This window comes from Stylophora pistillata, chromosome 5 (genome assembly GCF_964205215.1).
Source record: "Stylophora pistillata chromosome 5, jaStyPist1.2, whole genome shotgun sequence".
NCBI lineage: Eukaryota > Metazoa > Cnidaria > Anthozoa > Scleractinia > Pocilloporidae > Stylophora > Stylophora pistillata.
The window spans coordinates 32,323,658-32,344,967 of NC_142523.1; the positions used below are offsets into that span (position 1 = coordinate 32,323,658).

A 21,310-nucleotide genomic window follows, 5' to 3' on the forward strand; every position below is an offset into this window, starting at 1 on the left:
GAGATGGTTTATAGAAATATTTTGCTGCAAAAGGATTTTTATAAAAAGGTACTTTTCCATTTAAGGTGAGGGCATAACTTTTTGATGATCACTCACCCTACATGTAAATTGCACATTCAAAGTGAAAAATAACAGGAACTTTGACTCTGAACAATGGCAAGTAACCACACTACAAATTAACAGCTCATCCTATTCTCAGTGGTTTAAAGGAGATAGCAGTAGTGTTTTTCCCCTCAATAAGATGCCAGTCTTCAGAAAAGTTACCTTGGTATTTCCTCCTGTTTTCTGACAGTTTATTTTTACTCAATTCTATACTATGTGGATAGACACGACATACATAATAGACTTATTTATGATGTGAGAGTACAAAGTAGTGAAATTTCATCTGAAATGCATAGACTTACTTGTAATAACGCTAACACTAAAGCCATGCTTCTTTGGTGCGCTTACATTTTTCGCAAAAGCATGGCATTCATAGCCTCCAACATCACCATACTGACTGTCATCCTGAATTGTTAAATTCTTCAAAGTCATGGTAGTGTACAATTTAATGTTTCCTCCTACAACGAAAGCAATTAACTTGTTTGCAGGAGAAGAATATGGCTTCATACTGTACAGATTATAAAGGGGGAGGGGAGGGAGAGGGGGAGGGGAGGGGGAGGGGAGGGAGAGGGGAGGGAGAGGGGAGGGGGAGGGGAGGGGAGGGGGGGTCCTGATCCCATTCCAGGCACAAATTGATAAAAAATTATCATGGCATCAAGTATCCAAAAAAGGAAAAGTTGAAATCTCTCTTGTTATATGTGCGAGGTTTCAGGGAAATCTTGATGTTCTGAAAAACGTCAGGAAATAAAATTCATGGGTCACATATAATTCAGGAGGGAAATCATGACTCAGCCTCGTTCACACTATTTATGACGATTTTAAGAATCCTGCTTTGGGAGTAAAGTTTGAGGTCCAGAAGTTGTTTTGTTTTTATTTTTTTCTGGAGCCAGATACATTATCTGTAATACAAAGATGTACTCACTTATATTCTCTGTTCTTTGATTAAACACAAATCTATCCCCCCCTAACTTTCTGTATTGGTTAAGGTCATCTCTCCTATAAAACTCTATTCTATCTGGTTGAAGTTTACCAGATGCATCAAATGTAATGCAAGTAACGTTTGCTGAAGTGTACTCTAGAGGGTAAATGTTCTCTGGGAAAGGTTGTATGACTCCAAATGGTGGTTCCCCTGAAAAAAAAAAAAAGAAAAGAAAAAAAACTTGTACACGTCCATTTATAAAACTGCAGGAACTGCACATACATGTACAGTATACTTGTTTCTAATATCCTAAGCACCTCCTCCAGAAAATGACATACACTGCAGGAAAATTAGGGAGATCCAAACTGGGATTACTCAAAAGGCTGCAAGGCAGGGGAAAAAAGGCTAGAAATGAGAAACCGGTGTGCTTTTCTGCATGGTGGGGACAGATTAATTTAAAGCTGTAATGGATTTTTGCCCATACTGTACCTTACTACTACGAAGCTGTTATATAGGTACATTGTAACTATACCTAAAATTCGCAATCTCAGAATTGCAGCTCGATTAGCAAGAACATATGATTTTTAAATTAGTATATTTTAAAAGCCTATGTAATGCGGTAAAAAAAATTTAGTGCATGAAAACACTGTCTAATTTCACAAATTTGACTTCAAATATCATTTCCAAATTCATGTATACAATTCTAAATGGCCAATGAGCTAAATTTTGTAGAACAAACCACACAATTTTCATAATTATTCAATAGAGTGTTAATCTGTTGAGGAACTATAGGCTGATAGTTGCCCTGCGGAAATTTGATGTTCTCAAAACAAATATTTTCCCGAGAAAGTGAGGCTTTCATAGCAAATATGCTAGTTTTAAGAACATCAAACTTCCATGGGGCTACTATCAGACCAATAGTTCTGAGACATTAACACTCTATTGTCTTTATTGTGCACCACTAAATTTTCTTCCGCGTGCCAGTTGAAAAACAGTCAAAACCCACTAAATGCAGGGCAATCAAATATCTATTTATGCATACAGCCCGTCACAAATGTCAATAATTCGCAACTGTACATTGGAATACATTATACCTGTCAGAATTGAAACTTGCTGTTTATCCGATCTGCCTAACTTCGCGGCCGACAAACCATTCAAAATTTTTCACGGATGAGTACTATCCATCCAGGTATTTTCCACAGATGGGCATTATCCATCCAGGTATTTTCTGCGGATGAGCACTATAGGCTGATAGTGTCTCTCCACAGATGAACACTATCGCATCAGGTGATCAATTTAAACCAATAAGAATTGGAGAAAATTTAGTGGTGAACTAGAAGGGCTGATAGTGTCTCTCTACGGATGAACACTATCGCATCAGATGATCGATTTAAACCAATAAGAATCGGAGAAAATTTAGTGGTGAACTATAAGTGGTGTTAGCACTCAGTCACACTTAAAGATTTTTCGATCAGTTCATTATAAATTTGAGATGATTCCAGAATTATTGACAAGTTCTGATTGCAAACTTCAAAGAAAACATCGAAGATTCAAGACAATACCTTTCATTTGTAATCAAAAAAATAACCCAGTGAGTATGAGGTTTTCGTCAGAGAAAGCACAGGTAACCCGGGCTCACTGTTTGTATCACGTACACATGGTTAACTAGAGAGAACATACGGGGCGAAGTTTAGGTCTAGAAAACAAATCGCCATATGGTAAGTTTCATTGATTTTTATTTCCATTTTCAAGCCAATTTTCAGACCTAAACTTCGCCCCATAATTGTTCTCCCTATTTAACCATGTGTACGTGACACAAACAGTGAGGATGGGTTACCTGTGGAGAAAGCTCGTAATTTGCATCGGGAGATCGAAATGTATTCGTTCATGCATTCCGACAGATAATTATACGCTCACAAAGCTTCAAAGAAAGTTATAAAACAATGCTTAATATGAGATCGCAAATCATCTATTTGAAAGCTTCGGTTCCCTTCAAAGGGGAATATATATAATGAAATAATATGTTACTATCACGGTCTGTTTATTGTGAGATTTTAAGCCACTATCCCGGTCGGTATGATAATTTCGTAAATTTAATAATAAATAATATATTTTTTTTAATATATATAATAAAAAATATTAAATAACTATATTCTTATTGTACGATTTTAAGCCGTTAGTTAACGGCCTAAAATCGTACAATAAACATAACAGACTGAACGAAATTAAGCCGTTAGTTAACGGCCTAAAATCGTACAATAAACATTACAGACTGAACGAAGTTAAGCCGTTAGTTAACGGCCTAAAATCGTACAATAAACATAACAGACTGAACGAAATTAAGCCGTTAGTTAACGGCCTAAAATCGTACAATAAACATAACAGACTGAACGAAGTTAAGCCGTTAGTTAACGGCCTAAAATCGTACAATAAACATTACAGACTGAACGAAGTTAAGCCGTTAGTTAACGGCCTAAAATCGTACAATAATAAAGATAACAGACTGAACGAAATTAAGCCGTTAGTTAACGGCCTAAAATCGTACAATAAACATAACAGACTGAACGAAATTAAGCCGTTAGTTAACGGCCTAAAATCGTACAATAAACATTACAGACTGAACGAAGTGAAGCCGTTAGTTAACGGCCTAAAATCGTACAATAAAGATAACAGACTGAACGAAATTAAGCCGTTAGTTAACGGCCTAAAATCGTACAATAAACATAACAGACTGAACGAAATTAAGCCGTTAGTTAACGGCCTAAAATCGTACAATAAACATAACAGACTGAACGAAATTAAGCGGTTAGTTAACGGCCTAAAATCGTACAATAAACATAACAGACTGAACGAAATTAAGCCGTTAGTTAACGGCCTAAAATCGTACAATAAACATAACAGACTGAACGAAGTTAAGCCGTTAGTTAACGGCCTAAAATCGTACAATAAACATTACAGACTGAACGAAATTAAGCCGTTAGTTAACGGCCTAAAATCGTACAATAAAGATAACAGACTGAACGAAATTAAGCCGTTAGTTAACGGCCTAAAATCGTACAATAAACATAACAGACTGAACGAAATTAAGCCGTTAGTTAACGGCCTAAAATCGTACAATAAACATTACAGACTGAACGAAGTTAAGCCGTTAGTTAACGGCCTAAAATCGTACAATAAAGATAACAGACTGAACGAAATTAAGCCGTTAGTTAACGGCCTAAAATCGTACAATAAACATAACAGACTGAACGAAATTAAGCCGTTAGTTAACGGCCTAAAATCGTACAATAAACATAACAGACTGAACGAAATTAAGCGGTTAGTTAACGGCCTAAAATCGTACAATAAACATAACAGAGTGAACGAAATTAAGCCGTTAGTTAACGGCCTAAAATCGTACAATAAACATAACAGACTGAACGAAGTTAAGCCGTTAGTTAACGGCCTAAAATCGTACAATAAACATAACAGACTGAACGAAGTTAAGCCGTTAGTTAACGGCCTAAAATCGTACAATAAACATAACAGACTGAACGAAATTAAGCCGTTAGTTAACGGCCTAAAATCGTACAATAAACATAACAGACTGAACGAAATTAAGCGGTTAGTTAACGGCCTAAAATCGTACAATAAACATAACAGAGTGAACGAAATTAAGGCGTTAGTTAACGGCCTAAAATCGTACAATAAACATAACAGACGGAACGAAATTAATTAAGCAGCGCAATTTGAAGCAGTCATGATGTAAAATGGTGGCTCTGATTTCGATTTGTTAGCAAAGGGTAAGATATTAGCTTAAGGAGGGGGGCTTTGGGATTTTCGGTTTTGCGGTTTTCACTGTTTGTCGGATCGTTTTTTAGGCTTTTGGGCCAAAAAGGTTCGGTTGTTCGGTTTTGATGTTCAGAGCGGTTAACGGATTTTACGTGTTTTTGCATTCGGTTTTCACGAAAACTCTGAGGCGGTTGTCGGTTTTTCCTTTTTGACCCCTCTTAACGGTGAAAATGTAGCGCTTTTGTCAGGTTTGCATGGGTTTTCGGTTTTGCTGCTTTTTCCGTCGGTTTTCCGGTTTTGGAGGTTTTTTCCTCCGGTTTTGAGGTTTCCCAGAGGCCCCAGTGCCCCCCTCCTTACCCAACCTCATCAAATTTTCAACTAGTGAGGGTCTTCCTTGGTGTCTTTTTGACCTGAGAGCCAAAAAAACGCAGACACTGACGAATATTGACTTAAGTTTATGAGATTAATGGAATGAAAAAAAGCCGTTAGACGACTATGAAATGTCATCACTCAATTAAAGAAAATAGCGAAGGGACAACGCGCCAATTCCGCTCCGCTTTGCATGTAATATTGCAAAAACGATTGCGTGTGTTTCATCGGGGTTTCCAAACACGGGAAAACCCCGATGAAACACGAAGCACACTACGATTTTTTGAAATTGCTTTTCAATTGTGCATCATTAGCCAAGATTTTGGCAGCGTAAGCGGAATTGTTGTTTTTCAGTAATTATTGGCCTTTGTTGTCAAATATTTTAGCAGTGTCACAAGTCCCTGGGGAACGTCACAGGGTATGACATTTTAGCAAGCCCTAGGGTTTGATATTTCATCAAAGTACAGTGGAAAACCTTCTGTCCATTGTTTCATCGGAGATTCTAAACGCACAGATGTGGCCAAATTGGCGTATCGTGATTGGTTTGTAACTTGATGATATATTAATGATTTGAGAAACTGCTGTCACGCATTTCCGTAAATAAATATCCACGAAAATCGCCCTAATAAAGCTTCAGCGTGCGCTATTTTACGCTTGAAATTGATTTCTGAAGTGGGTTTTCAGTGGTCCTAGATGGGTGTTGTCGATGGTTTTAGGTTATTTCTTCTTTTATTACTTACGTAACGTCGTTCAGTCTGTTATGTTTATTGTACGATTTTAGGCCGTTAACTAACGGCTTAATCTCGTTGAGTCTGTAATGTTTATTGTACGATTTTAGGCCGTTAATTAACGGCTTAATTTCGTTCAGTCTGTTATGTTTATTGTACGATTTTAGGCCGTTAACTAACGGCTTAATTTCGTTCACTCTGTAATGTTTATTGTACGATTTTAGGCCGTTAACTAACGGCTTAATTTCCTACAGTCTGCTATATTTGTTCTACGATTTTAGGCCGTTAACTAACGGCTTAATTTCGTTCAGTCTGTAATGTTTATTGTACGATTTTAGGCCGATAACTAACGGCTTAATTTCCTACAGTCTGTAATGTTTATTGTATGATTTTAGGCCGTTAACTAACGGCTTAATTTCCTACAGTCTGTTATCTTTATTGTACGATTTTAGGCCGTTAACTAACGGCTTAATTTCCTACAGTCTGTTATTTTTATTGTACGATTTTAGGCCGTTAACTAACGGCTTAATTTCCTTCAGTCTGTTACGTTTATTGTACGATTTTAGGCCGTTAACTAACGGCTTAATTTCATTCAGTCTGTTATCTTTATTGTACGATTTTAGGCCGTTAACTAACGGCTTAACTTCGTTCAGTCTGTAATGTTTATTGTACGATTTTAGGCCGTTAACTAACGGCTTAATTTCGTTCAGTCTGTTATGTTTATTGTACGATTTTAGGCCGTTAACTAACCGCTTAATTTCCTTCAGTCTGTATGTTTATTGTACGATTTTAGGCCGTTAACTAACGGCTTAATTTCGTTCAGTCTGTAATGTTTATTGTACGATTTTAGGCCGTTAACTAACGGCTTAATTTCCTTCAGTCTGTTACGTTTATTGTACGATTTTAGGCCGTTAACTAACGGCTTAATTTCATTCAGTCTGTTATCTTTATTGTACGATTTTAGGCCGTTAACTAACGGCTTAACTTCGTTCAGTCTGTAATGTTTATTGTACGATTTTAGGCCGTTAACTAACGGCTTAATTTCGTTCAGTCTGTTATGTTTATTGTACGATTTTAGGCCGTTAACTAACCGCTTAATCTCGTTGAGTCTGTAATGTTTATTGTACGATTTTAGGCCGTTAACTAACGGCTTAATTTCGTTCAGTCTGTAATGTTTATTGTACGATTTTAGGCCGTTAACTAACGGCTTAATTTCCTACAGTCTGTTATATTTATTGTACGATTTAAGGCCGTTAACTAACGGCTTAATTTCGTTCAGTCTGTTATTTTTATTGTACGATTTTAGGCCGTTAACTAACGGCTTAATTTCCTTCAGTCTGTTATGTTTATTGTACGATTTTAGGCCGTTAACTAACGGCTTAATTTCATTCAGTCTGTTATCTTTAGTGTACGATTTTAGGCCGTTAACTAACGGCTTAATTTCGTTCAGTCTGTAATGTTTATTGTACGATTTTAGGCCGTTAACTAATGGCTTAATTTCGTTCAGTCTGTTATGTTTATTGTACGATTTTAGGCCGTTAACTAACGGCTTAATTTCCTTCAGTCTGTATGTTTATTGTACGATTTTAGGCCGTTAACTAACGGCTTAATTTCGTTCAGTCTGTTATTTTATTGTACGATGTTAGGGGTTCTGTCCTCGTGTACCGGTTCACAAGAGCCAATAGAAAAGAGCAAACAATACACAATAGCTAGCCGATAACTCCAAAACAAAGAAAGAACAATGGTAATTCCCTTGTGAACCGGTACACCAGGACAGAACCATTTTAGGCCGTTAACTACCCTTACCAAATCTACATATATGTGACATATATGTGACATAGGTTCAATTGTTGCACATATATGTCACATATATGTGCATATATGTGACATATAGTTAAAATGCTACAGTCATTTCTACATATATGTCACATATGTCTTCATATATGTGACATATATGAAAATTGGCGAGGATGAAAACATATATGTAACATGTATGCAAGTTTGCACATATATGTAGCATTTATGTTTGCTCATATTTATCGATATAGCCTTGCATGGACTGATACAGTAAATTGAGGAGTCCCTAATTCCATTGTAGGGTTTAAATATTACATGATGCAGTGCTGTTTTCATTTTTATTGCACTGTATGAATAATAAACTTAAAATGCAAAAGTGCTTATATCAATCTCTATAAGCACATTATATATACTCATGCATGCAGATCTGATTGTGAACTATTAAATATTTAACATTTTGCCAATCCTACTTAAATGATAACGTCAGCTTTTATAATCGTAACAGTGGCCAATTTACCATTTCAACTTTGTTGATATATTCAAATTATTTCATTGCCCCTACTGACACAGCCCCAAACAGTTTCTTTTAGAAACTATCAGCCTCTACTTAAATGATAGCTTGCATGTATCCTGCTGGAACCTTTCTCTCAAATGAATTAATGCAATCCAAGTTTTTGGTGAAGCTAGGCTGGGTTATTTATGCTGTCATCATAACAAAATTGCTTAAATTATTTGATAAAAAGTGAGATTCTCCTGAACTACAAATACCAAAGAGAAATACCTGAATTTCGGTGCCACTAATTCTTTAAATACATGTAGCTAAAACAGGCAAACCATATAGCAAGGATAAGCTCTGATGGTGTGGGTCTCATGGCTTGTGTACAGCTCTACCTTATGGCCCATGCATGTATCAAGTCTGCAAAGTACTTTTTAAGAGCATTCAATGAGCTGACACACTTAATTGTTAAGTAATCCAGGAATACAGTGCAAATTAATCGAAGTAATTACACCTAAAAGACAATTTCCATTTAGATTGCGAGCAACCACCAAAGTAAGGATCAAAAGAACGCTCTCAGACAGTTTAAGTAGTGAACCTGGGTACACAAAGGGATCCTTAAAAATTTCTGTTTGATTGGAGATGTCGCCACCAACTGATTACTCTTCATCATCTGAAAAGCTTTCACGATAGCTTCTTCCATCACCTTCAGAGACACCGCTCCAATTCATGTCCAAAATATCATCGCTGTTGTCTTCAGGCGAAGACATTCCTTGATGGTCCGGAGATGAAGGCAATGACATATCTGACATAGTCTCCGACATACTCAAGTCCGCATTAATTGTCATCACGGTCATCTAAATACTCTGATTTGCGATTTCCTAGCGAAACATTCCCACTTTCCTCGGGAGTTTGCTCATCTTCATCTGAGGTAAGTTGTACCGTTTTATCCTGCTGTCGATAAAAAGTGCTTTTGGGTTTTTGAAGGGATACTTCTCTTCGATGAATGTTGTGCCCATCTCGCCTTCTTAACGTTCCACCATTTTACATGGCATGTAAAGCGCATGCCCTCTCATCACGAAAGACCACAATGCCTGAGGGCACGCATCACGTGGTAATATTCATGTGACTAGACAAGAGCGTCGACAAGAGCGGGAGTTTTTGAGTCACAAGTGCTGAAGCATTGTTTCATCGGATAAATTTCGCTAGTGTTCTCCCATTTTGGACAACTTTTCTCATAATGAGAGAAACAAAGGCGCCTTCTCGCTTCGCTAACGGCTTTGGTAAGTCATGCAAAACTAACTGCGTTATATGGATAGTTGTCTTAGCTGCGAATAAATGCTTTCCGCTGTACCTTGGTTCCAGAGGAATTTTGTTTGAAAGCTAGGCCGATTGCGGATTCAACTTTGCCATAAAGATTCGCTACCTTCGGCATGTTTTGAGAGCGTGAAATTTCGGGTCATCCTCGGTGTAAAAACCTGATGAGGTTTTCTTTGTGTCATGAGGAATTGTTTTGCTGTACGCTTTTGTTTTTAATGTTTTGTTGTCTTTGTTTTACGTCACTCGTGAGCTTTACAGGTTTTTACACCGAGGATGAGCCGAAATTTCCGTTTGTTTTCATTGATGTCAATACAGAGGCCACTAAATAACAAAGGACAGTACAGTGTTTGCTTTTCCATGCTGCAATAGATCTTTTCGCGGTAAAAGGAGGGCAGCATGGTCGAGTGGTCAGCGTGCCAGACTTGCAATCTGTCGCTCCTGGGTTCAAGTCCCGCCTTGGGGACTACTTGGATTAGCCCCGAATTTCAAATCCTCAGCCATGCTTGAAATATAGCTAACTGGTTTGCCTTCGGCCAGTTGGGATTCTTAACAACGTTATTTTCAATTTGAATTATTTGTTTAAGTTGTTTCGTGGAAAACCTGTAAACTAGCTTCTAGCTAAGTGTTTCTCCACGTTACACTGTTTATTATTATAAAACTGTTTATTAAAATCCGCCATTTTGGAAACGGGGCAAACAGAGCGAGAAGTGTTTGTACGCAATGTCAAAAAACGTCTGTAATATAAAAATCTGGACAAGATTTCCGTATTATATCCCCATACTTGATTATGCATTCAATTCTTGGATAAAGGAAAGCAGAGGAAAAACAATGTATTTCCTTTGGGACTACAGCTTTGTTTTTGATTGGTAGGGGGTTTGTAATTAATTTAATTCAAGGTCAGTGAAAAATGTTTTGAGGTCAGTGAAAAGTCAGAGAAAAGTCAGGGAATTTTTTGGGTTCCAATGAGTGGCAACCTTTTGTTAGTATTACTATATTTAAGATATATCACAAACTAATCTATGATTCTAAGTATATATCTTGCTTCTCATTTGACAGCATTTGTATAGTCCCAATTCAAGAACTCAAAAGTGGCCCTTGTGCAAAAAACCATCCAGGACACGTGCACAGGATGCCACAGAGGAATTTCAAAAAGGAAAGAATGTTGACACTATATTGTTAGCATGCACTTGCGTTTTATGACCCTTAATCTTGTCCAATACATTCCATTGAAGTTCATGCACTCATCAGTAACCTATATGGGCAATAGACTTATCATTTTCTCAGTTGAATGCCTGGTTTATTGTTTGATGGGTTCTGAGTTAATGTTTTTGAATGTTGCATATTTGCGGGACCATCCATTGAGGGAGATTGTTATCTGCTTTTTTTATCTATAATGCCCTTGAAAATAGAAAAAAACTTGATTGTGGCAATTGATGTGCTTTAACTCAAGATAAGTTTCTCCAACTGACCTGTAATTTACCAAGTACATGTCACTGGTGTACATGTTGTGGTTCAGTTTTATCCTAGGTTCAATTTTTATTTTCGTTTGTATTAATTAAACTCTATCATTATTGCATATAGCCATATATCCAACAACAAATGGAAATAAAATTTGCCTGTAGGATAAAACGGAAATACATCACTTTGATGCGGTACGTTGTAATTCAGGCCATTTTATTGATGTAAACACTCATTCACTTTGTTTAAGGAGGAATACAAAATATATGCTTTGTTTGCCACAACCATATATGTCTATGAGCATTTTCTTGCTTTATATTTGGGTACAGCTTTTCATTTGCATATACAGGCTGTTGATGTTTTATATAACTGTTTAATATGAAAAAAGATTGGCTCATAAAATTTAGAAGAACTGCAGAAATATAATAGTCAAGAGGCCAACTCCAATGTAGCTTTGTTGGTTTATTAGCTCGACGTTTGGACCGTCTCAGTCTTCCTCAGGAGCATACTAATTACAATAAGATTAGTATGTGATTAGTATGTAATTAGTATGCTCCTGAGGAAGACCGAGACGGTCGAAACGTTGGGCTAATAAACCAATAAAGCTACATTGGAGTTGGCCTCTTGACCATTACATTTCTGCTTTTATTTACGTTATTTCAAGAGCCCACGATCGCTTCAGTGATCCTCCAGGCAGCGCGTTTGAGACTGATCAGCATTGTTTGTGGGACCCCTTACAAGCTTCTACTTATATATATATATATATGTATATATATATATACAATTATTTAGGAAAATAAAAATTAAAACTTTGCACGAAGTTTTAGTGCGAAGTTTTAATTTTTATTTTCTCAAATAATTGTTTACAAAGCTCCATGATTCAAGGATAAGGTTTTTTACGTTTATATATATATATATATGAGTTCTATTTTCTTTACATATTAACAGGTTTCGCAAAGCCATGCCTTACAGAAATATATGATTTTGTGATCTCAATTAAGGATTGTGGTTATTCTTTATTGACTGCAATTGTTTTTGGCTAGCTATTATCAACTATAATACATCTATGCCTTTAGGTTGACCTGCATATGCATGCCCTCACCAAATATACATATATGTGACATACATGTTACACATGTGTGCCACATATATGTGGCATATATGTGCAACGATTGAACTTATGTAACATATATGTCACATATATGTAGATTTGGTAAGGGTGCATTTGTGGTTCCCAGGTTCCACATATATGTTACATATATGTTACATATATATGTCACATATATGTGATATATATGCAACATGAGTGCCAAATTCCTACATATGCCACATTTATGTTACACATATGTGGCATATGTTTGACATATATGCCACATATATGTGGCATATATGGCACATATATGTGGCATACATATGTAACATATATATGTCACATATATGTAGATTTGGTAAGGGTAACGGCTTAATTTCGTTCAGTCTGTTATGTTTATTGTACGATTTTAGGCCGTTAACTGACGGCTTAATTTCGTTCAGTCTGTTATGTTTATTGTACGACTTTAGGCCGTTAACTAACGGCTTAATTGCGTTCAGTCTGTATGTTTATTGTACGATTTTAGGCCGGTAACTAACGGCTTAATTTCCTACAGTCTGTTATCTTTATAGTACGATTTTAGGCCGTTAACTAACGGCTTAATTTCGTTCAGTCTGTTATGTTTATTGTACGATTTTAGGCCGTTGACTAACGGCTTAATTTCCTTCAGTCTGTTATCTTTATAGTACGATTTTAGGCCGTTAACTAACGGCTTAATTTCGTTCAGTCTGTTATGTTTATTGTACGATTTTAGGCCGTTGACAAACGGCTTAATTTCGTTCAGTCTGTATGTTTATTGTACGATTTTAGGCCGTTAACTAACGGCTTAATTTCCTTCAGTCTGTTTATTGGGAGATTTTAAGCCGTTAGTTAACGGCTTAAAATCGTACAATATACAGACTGAGTTAGTGGCCTAAAATCTCTCAATAAAAAGACCGAGATAGTCGCTTAATAAGCCGTTATCTGATCGCCCTTTCATGAGGTATTGTTTTGCTGCACGCTATTATTTTATAATGTTTTGTTCTCTTTGTTTTACGCCACTCGTGAGCTTTACAGGTTTTTACTTAGAGGATGAGCCCCGTATGCACTAATTTAACTTCACGAACACATTCTCAGTAAACCAGCATGTTTACGTCGCTTTCCGTTCAAGTTTCGTTAGCAGAATGAGATTTGTTTCGGAAGCCCTCGCATGGCAAGTGAAGTTCCTTCGGAGCTACCACTATATCATCATTATAGGGTTCTTAATACACATTCACCCTTACCTTGAGCCTTCACTGTTGCAAAAATGATGAGAATCAGAGGAATAATTTTTTCTAGTACGGCCATGGTGTTCGCCACACCTAAATTTGTGAAGGTGTAGTCTGATCGTCCGGGTGAGTGTAGTCCTGAGAAGGACTGTTGTCGGTGGCAGTGACTGACGTTTCGACAACCTGTGCGGAAGTCATCATCAGAGTCAAGTCACTTGACTCTGATGATGACTCTGATGATGACTTCCGCACAGGTTGTCGAAACGTCAGTCACTGCCACCGACAACAGTCCTTCTCAGGACTACACTCACCCGGACGATCAGACTACACCTTCACATGTTACCCCCGGGTTCAAACCATTTACTGCAACACCTAAATTTATCGATAGCGCAGAAATCCGCGGAAATCGAATCACAGTCATCCCAAGACCACGTCTCGAGGAAAAGCGAAGGATTATTTAAGAAAGCGTCATGCGTTGTGTAATGCGGTGTGACGTTTGATATTAAACAGGAAAAACAGTGATGGCAAGGCAAGCCCAAAACGACGGAAATCTCCGAAAAAAAAACAACATCCGCACAAGAAATGGGTAAGTTTTATAGTTTTATTAATCTAGCGTGTAAGATGTTCATGTTTCGGAAGATTTAGTGTATTAAATGGACCATATTTTGTTCCCCATACTATTCCTTATGACGCATTTAAATTATCAACGGTTACTCACATAACTTAACACCGCTTCACATAACGCGTGACGCTTTCATGAAATAATCCATCGCTTTTCCTCGAGACGTGAGCTTGGGACTCCTGAGCGGAAATACGTGTTTTAAGGCACGATCAGCGTCATGATCGGCACCATGAGGGGACGCAAATCGTCTGCACTGGAAGTACCCATCAAACTCCCCAGGCGCTCTAATCCAATTAAATATGTGGTTTTTATGTCAGCGTTTGCGTGGTTAATATCGTAAGCGCCCCTTTCGGTTGGATCTGGACAGTGTCTGTTTTTGGATCTGGACAATGTTCTTTTTTTTTCCCAGATTGCTTTGTAATGCATGTAGTTTTCTTAGTTATTTTCCCAAAAAATGGCGCTGAGGAAAGGTTTTTCGACCTTCTCTCGCGTCGTCAGTGATGCATTAAGCGAGCATAATTACTGGTATGTGCTCACAACAGAATTTTGTGGAATTACTCCTCTGCAATATTTTAAGCGATCGCCGATCCTGACAACTTTTCCAGAAGATTTCTGCCGAATTGAAAGCGACAAATTTCGGCTTCTCGACGGGCGCCCCTTCGTCAACAAGAAAAATTCCAGCGCATTTGAAGTTGTTTGCTCGTCTTTTGGGCTTGTATCGGTTATTCTGAGGGAAAAAAGAGCTTCTGAAGGAGGAGGATCCGCCGCGATTTATAATATTAAAGAATTTTTGAATGGCTTGGATTTGAGTTCCCTCAAGGGAGACGGCAACGACTTGAATTGCGAGCGACCACGTGCAGCTCGGCGCCTTAGAATGACTCCTCAATTCAACACTCCGCCTAGCTAGTACGAAAGAAATGCCTGTCTCGGTTCATTTGACTCCTCCAAACAGAGGCAGTCTTAGTTCTCCTAATCTAAAGGAGATTTCTGAAAGGAGTGATTTGGAGACCCCAGAAAAGACTTTCCTTATTAAGAAAAGGGGGAGCCGCGTTCTCCAAGATGCACAAGGTATCTGTGAAAGGACCCGAGAAAATTTATCAACGGTGCTTTCCAGCATGTGTGCTTTTGGTGATCCTGAGGCCAAGGCTATTGTAAACGAGATTGTGGAGGATGTGGCCCTAAAGAAAGGAGTTAAACGGACGGTGGAAGAGCTTGTTGGTGATGAAACATTTTCCTTATACGTGGAAAGCCTCCGAGTTCCAGATTGGGTGCTATTATATTTCAAGACCAAGGCAAGGGTATCTGGTAATACTTGGCAAGCTGTAATCAATATCACCAAACTTGGAAGGACAGGGGTTAGTAAGGTCTGTTATTAGTTATCAATCTTAAGAGGCTTCTTTTGGAAAGGATATGTCTGCACTCAGATTTAATTTATCCCAACTTGGAAGCAGTTCTACAGTAACAAATTTAATGCTTGAAAGTGGTAGAAGTGCAAGTCTCATTATTATTTACTATTACTATGATAATAGCTAATTTTTTTAAACCTCAGTTATATCAGATGTATTTTTCATGTTAATTTTGTTTTAATTTTTCTTTTGCTTTCTTTCTTTGGCTTCCGTTTTAGAAATCCTCTGACACACCAATATTGTTGAACCTTAACCAAATGAAGGCGGCCAAAAAAGTGATCTTTGGAGTTTGTAAAAATACATGGATGTGAAAAAGGTGCCTTCTCCTTTACAAGGTTATCAGGTGGATTTGTTTCCTGTTTTGGAGTCGATTGTCCGCGAGCAAAGGCTGCATAATGTGTGCTCACCAACTCTTAAACTTCTGATGAAGATAGATGGAAGACCCTTTTGTGGTAAATACTGACTGTCAGGTTTAAGTCTGCTGCCATAAATTATAAAACAATACCTTATCTCGGATTAAGTGTTTGGTTAATATGCATAATTTTTGTTCCCATGAATGAGAATGAAATTATTATAACAACCATTTCTATTATCATTTTTTTATGATCAGGTAGAAATCAGGTCTTGGTTGGTCTGGTTCCCTGTCTTAACCCTGTTTACAACATAGAGAGTGCAAAGTCTGTCTACCCACTGGCCATTGCCAATTGTAAAGAAAACAGGTTCATCATTAATTTCTATTATTTTATGTTACTAAAATACTTTTTCTCCTTTGCTTGACGTGGTTACAAAGTTTTTAATTTGCAAAGTAGAGACACTTTCTTATAAAGCTTTCCTTACTGAAAGCTCATAGTTTTATTGAACATATATGTTACAGTTTTCATAGTTGTATTGTTGACTCAATTTCCAGTACTGGCTCTAAGATCTGACAAATGTAATACACACAAATACACACAAATACACACACACACACACACACACACACACACACACACACACACAACAACAAAACAATACCCACACATTAGGAATTAAACAGAAAGAGGAGAAAAACTGCAAATCCTTTTGCATTATAAGAACATTACCCCAACATAAGCTCTGCATAAACAACAAGTTTCATCGGTTGTCTTCATGCCTAATGTTATTTTGATAGGGAAAGCCTGAAGGTACTTTTAAAGGATCTAATGAACAAAAGAGAATCATCAAGAACCAAGGAATTTTTGTTGATGGCATGAAGTTCAATGTAGAATTTGATGGTAAGATGTTTCTATCATTTTGTTATTTGCAAGAACATTAACCTTAATCTTTTTAAAAGGGAGGATGCTGACTTTCTTTTTTAGAAACTTAATTGAGGGTTTTTTTTTTCATTATCAGTGACCATTATTTTAAACAGTAAGTTAATCTTCTACATGTACCGGGGGTATGTCATATCATAATTCTTTATTGCTGTTGTTTTTTTGTCATATCTTAGTTTCATTGGACTGCAAAACACTGATCTTTCTTTTGGTAAAGAAAGGGGATCTTGATTTTCAACTTGGTGGTCGAGGGGTAGATGTAGAATTCTGCTTTATATGCAATGCAATCAGGGTTAGTATTTGTGTTGGTGTACATGTGGATCAATGAGCATTTCTTAGTTGTAGTTCATCAGTTACAATATACAAGCTACAGTCTTCTCTAATAATGCAACCAAAAAATTTTGCAAGATAATATTAATTTATTTTGAGGTAATTTCATTTCCCATTAGGGTTGCAAATGTCATGAAGTGGCCCCAGATGAAACTTGCCTAGAATGCCTACGAAGCAAGTGTAACATAGACAGGTATACTTTAAGTTTAGCCATTCATGATCATTAAGTAATGCACAGGCTTATGTAGGAAGTGCTTGAGGCCTTTTTGGTACCAAAGTTGATGCATTGGTAAGAGCAGCCACCTTCCACCATTTATTTATTGCCATGATATTCATAAGACTTTATTTTTTATTTATAAATAATAATAATAATAAACTTTAATAATGTATCAGGGGTATTTAGCTTGAAGCTAATTGGGGACACAAGTTGGAACGTTGGTTTTTGCGGGGGAGGAAAACCAGAGGACCCAGAGAAAAACCCGTGGAGCAAGGATGAGAACCAACAAACTCAACCCACATGTGACGCCAGGTTCAGGAATTGAACCCGGGCCACAGTGGTGGGAGGCGATTGCTCTCACCACTACGCCATCCCTGCTCCTTTTGGGGTACCCATTTACAATATCATTATTGTAAATGCACCATTGTTATCCATAATTTGCAGATCAACTGGAATCCGGGAGGATCTCCTTTTTCTCCTTGATGAAGAGCTTACTAGCATTCAGTTGTGTGCACTACATATGGAGATGCGCAATACAGAGCAGTTGCTTGCATCCATTGGTCTGATTGCCTACAAGATTGGTTCACTTCCAGAAGCCAATCAAGCCCTGAAGTGCTTTGGCCCAGAGTCTTTTCATGGTGATAGAATTCCTGTTAAGAAGAAGAGTGGTCAGTAGTCTGCTATTTCAAAGCAGAATATTCATGTTAGCTCTATTTCGGGTGCATGAGTGGTCAAATTATTGGCTTTGTGTGTATTTTACAATTGATTCACTTTGTGGGTATATCTATTATTTTTCCCATTATGATAAAACACATTTCAGGTCCAACAGAATTTGAAATTCTTCAAAACCTTGAAGAGATTGTGGGATTCTCCCTTCCGCCGGACAAGTTGAAGCTCTCCTACACAGATGTAAACACAGCTAAGAATTTTATTCTTAACTGTGTTACATTTTGTCAGTCCCGTGTTGATGTAAGTCTTTGATACCAGAGGTGGCATTGGCGAGTACCTTCACTTGTGGTTCAACAGTTCTTGTTTATTTTTCTGTAAATTATGAGGTGTGGTTTATATTGTGCAGTGCCCAGATGTTTCGTCGGAGAGCGCTTTTGAAATGGGCACCATTTGTAAGTACTTGCTTCCTTTTCAATTTCACAGTATGCACTAATTACCTTTCTTATTTAGTATTTATTACCTTTCCTATTAATCATATGTAAAAGTCTGTACTTTAGGTGGCACACCCTAAAGTGCAGTATAACCCAGCATTTTTGTATTTTTACACTCTTTCTATCATCTTATTTAGTAGACTGTACTTTAAGGTGGCACACCCAAAAGTACAGTATAACCCAGTATTTTTGTATTTTTACACTCTTTTTATGATTGTAGTCAATAGACTGTACTTTAAGGTGGCACACCCAAAAGTGCAGTATAACCCAGCATTTTTGTATTTTTACACTCTTTCTATGATCGTAGTCAATAGGCTGTACGTTAAGGTGGCACACCCAAGAGTGCAGTATAACCCAGCAATTCTGTAGTTTGAAACTCTTTATATGATTGTAGTCAGTAGTCTGTACTTTAAGGTGGCACACCCAAAAGTGCAGTGTAACCCAGCATTATTGTATTTTTACACTCTTTCTATGATCATATTCAACAGGCTGTACTTTAAGGTGGCACACCCAAAAGTACAGTATAACCCAGCATTTTTGTATTTTGACACTCTTTCCAGGATCATAGTCAAAAGGCTGTACTGGTGGCACACCAAAAAGTGCGGTATAACCCAGCATTTCTCTATTTTTAAACTCTTTATATGATTGTAGTCAGTAGTCTGTACGTTAAGGTGGCACACCCAAAAGTGCAGTGTAACCCAGCATTTTTTGTACTTTTACACACTCTCTATGATTGTAGTCAATAGGCTGTACTTTAAGGTGGCACACCCAAAAGTGCAGTATAACCCAGCATTTCTGTATTTTTAAATTCTTTATACGATCGTAGTCTAGTCTGTACTTTAAGGTGGCACACCCAAAAGTGCAGTTTAATCCAGCATTTTTTGTACTTTTACACTCTTTCTCTGATCATAGTCAATAGGCTGTACTTTAAGGTGGCACACCCAAAAGTGCAGTATAACCCAGCATTTCTGTATTTTTAAATTCTTTATATGATCATAGTCAGTAGTCTGTACTTTAAGGTGGCACACCCAAAAGTGCAGTATAACCCAGCATTTTTGTATTTTTAAATTCTTTATATGATCGTAGTCTGTAGTCTGTACTTTAAGGTAGCACACTCAAAAGTGCAGTATAACCCAGCATTTCTGTATTTTTAAATTCTTTATATGATCGTAGTCAGTAGTCTGTACTTTAAGGTGGCACACCCAAAAGTGCAGTATAACCCAGCATTTCTGTATTTTTAAATTCTTTATATGATCGTAGTCAGTAGTCTGTACTTTAAGGTGGCACACCCAAAAGTGCAGTATAACCCAGCATTTCTGTATTTTTAAATTCTTTATTTGATCGTAGTCAGTAGTCTGTACTTTAAGGTGTCACACCCAAAAGTGCAGTATAACCTAGCATTTCTGTATTTTTAAATTCTTTATATGATCATAGTCAGTGGTCTGTACTTTAAGGTGGCACACCCAAAAGTTCAGTATAACCCAGCAATTTTGTATTTTTACACTCTTTCTCTGATCGTAGTCAATAGGCTGTACTTTAAGGTGGCACACCCAAAAGTGCAGTTTAACCCAGCATATTTTGTACTTTTACACTCTTTCTCTCATCATAGTCAATAGGCTGTACTTTAAGGTGGCACACCAAAAAGTGCAGTTTAACCCAGCATATTTTGTACTTTTACACTCTTTCTCTCATCATAGTCAATAGGCTGTACTTTCAGGTGGCACACCCAAAAGTGCAGTATAACCCAGCAATTCTGTATTTTTAAACTCTTTATATGAGCATAGTAATTAGGCTGTACTTTAAGGTGGCACACCCAGAGACGCCCCTTTGTCAACAAGAAAAATTCCAGCGCATTTGAAGTTTGGATGGCCGAGGGGTGGGCGCCTATTCAAGGAAATACGGTATATAGATTACTTGAGGCTGTGCGCATTATTTCGTGTTGTTGCATAATTCATGTTATCTCGTATTGCCCAGTTTGTCAGGAAATCAGTCGTCGTCATGTGTTTACGTCCTACAAAAACATCGCATCGGAAATTTCATGATCTAGCTTTGCAAAGAAATGTACCAGCTTTTGTTTTGCCTTGATTTATTCATTCTTTTTTTTTTCGCAGCACTTTGTGTTTTGAAGTTCTCTTCCCGTCGCGGTTTGCAGGGCGCCTTCTAGCAGTAAATGAAACTGTTTTTCAAATTTGTGTCTCAAATGACCATTTATTATTGTCGCTCTGCTGCAGATAGGTGAAGAGCTCAAAGAGCAGAACAGTTTGGGTCACAAGAATTTCTTCATGTTATATATCCCAGAAGCGCTTAGGTATTACTCTGAATGCCAGTACTTCAGCCTGGGTGAACCAGAAAGGATAGAAAACACTTCCCTATATTAACCATGAATGAAAACCTAAGTGTGTTATATATCCCAGTAGCACTAAGGCATTACAATGAATGCCAGGACTTCTGCCTGGGTGAACTGGTAAGGATAGGCATCAATTTCCTAGATTAACTTGTGATTGTCAAAGAAACTAAGTATGTTATGTATTCCAGAAGCACTAAGGCATTACTCTTAATATCAGGACTTCAGCCTGGGTGAACCAGAAAAGATAAACAACACTTCCCTATATTAACCATGACTGAAAAGCTAAGTATGTTATGTATCCCTGAAGCACTCCGGCATTAACTACACTAAATACCAGGACTTCAGCCTGTGTGAACCAGAAAGGATAGACAACACTTCCCAAGATTGACCATGAATGAAAAACTATAAAGTATGCTATATATCCCAGAAGCACTCAGGCATTACACTGAATGTCAGGACTTCAGCCTGGGTGAACCACAAATGATAGACAACACTTCCCTATAATATTCGTGAATGAAAAACTAAGCATGTCGTGTGTCCTAGAAGCGTTCAGGCATTACTCTGAATGCCAGGACTTCAGCCTGGGTGAACCAGAAAGGATAGACAACACTTCCCTATATTAATCATGAATGAAAATCT

General features: G+C 37.5%; 2 protein-coding genes, 1 long non-coding RNA gene and 1 pseudogene across 4 annotated transcripts in view; 2 read left to right on the top strand and 2 right to left on the bottom strand.

The window, feature by feature from the left end:
* Positions 1-774, bottom strand: part of LOC111344451 (fibroblast growth factor receptor 1-A-like) — a 31,381-nt gene extending 30,607 nt beyond the window's left edge. Inside the window, exon 1 of the mRNA XM_088761087.1 lies at positions 405-774. Coding sequence (XP_088617213.1) covers positions 405-609 — 205 coding nt within the window. The 5' untranslated portion in view covers positions 610-774. The remainder of the gene's footprint in view (positions 1-404) is intronic.
* A 73-nt stretch (positions 775-847) lies between these two features.
* LOC148731495 (uncharacterized) lies at positions 848-14,062 on the bottom strand. The gene is made up of 3 exons (XM_088761168.1): positions 13,670-14,062; positions 13,313-13,390; positions 848-1,231 (listed from the first exon to the last, which is right to left on the bottom strand). Exons 1-3 carry the CDS (start codon positions 13,716-13,718, stop codon positions 921-923), a joined length of 438 nt encoding a protein of 145 aa, XP_088617294.1. The 5' UTR covers positions 13,719-14,062; the 3' UTR covers positions 848-920.
* LOC148731496 (uncharacterized) lies at positions 8,327-11,247 on the top strand. The gene is made up of 2 exons (XR_016001656.1): positions 8,327-9,465; positions 10,559-11,247. It is a non-coding gene; the product is annotated as an uncharacterized LOC148731496 (long non-coding RNA).
* A 34-nt stretch (positions 14,063-14,096) lies between the features above and the next one.
* Positions 14,097-21,310, top strand: part of LOC111346054 (uncharacterized) — an 11,366-nt pseudogene continuing 4,152 nt past the window's right edge. The window contains exons 1-10 of the transcript XR_016001641.1: positions 14,097-15,274; positions 15,544-15,777; positions 15,936-16,044; positions 16,476-16,578; positions 16,794-16,909; positions 17,067-17,140; positions 17,609-17,832; positions 17,985-18,133; positions 18,240-18,285; positions 20,436-21,310. The exon at positions 20,436-21,310 is cut by the window's right edge and continues 3,159 nt beyond it. The product of XR_016001641.1 is annotated as an uncharacterized LOC111346054 (transcript). The remainder of the gene's footprint in view (positions 15,275-15,543; positions 15,778-15,935; positions 16,045-16,475; positions 16,579-16,793; positions 16,910-17,066; positions 17,141-17,608; positions 17,833-17,984; positions 18,134-18,239; positions 18,286-20,435) is intronic.

Coding starts and splice junctions, on each gene's coding strand:
- LOC148731495 (XM_088761168.1), bottom strand. CDS start 13,718: ATGACTGTGATTCGATTTCCGCGGATTTCTGCGCTATCGATAAATTTA. Junction 13,391..13,669: donor TGCGCTATCGATAAATTTAG/GTGTTGCAGTAA, acceptor TCACAAATTTAG/GTGTGGCGAACACCATGGCC. Junction 1,232..13,312: donor TGCAACAGTGAAGGCTCAAG/GTAAGGGTGAAT, acceptor TTTTTTTTTCAG/GGGAACCACCATTTGGAGTC.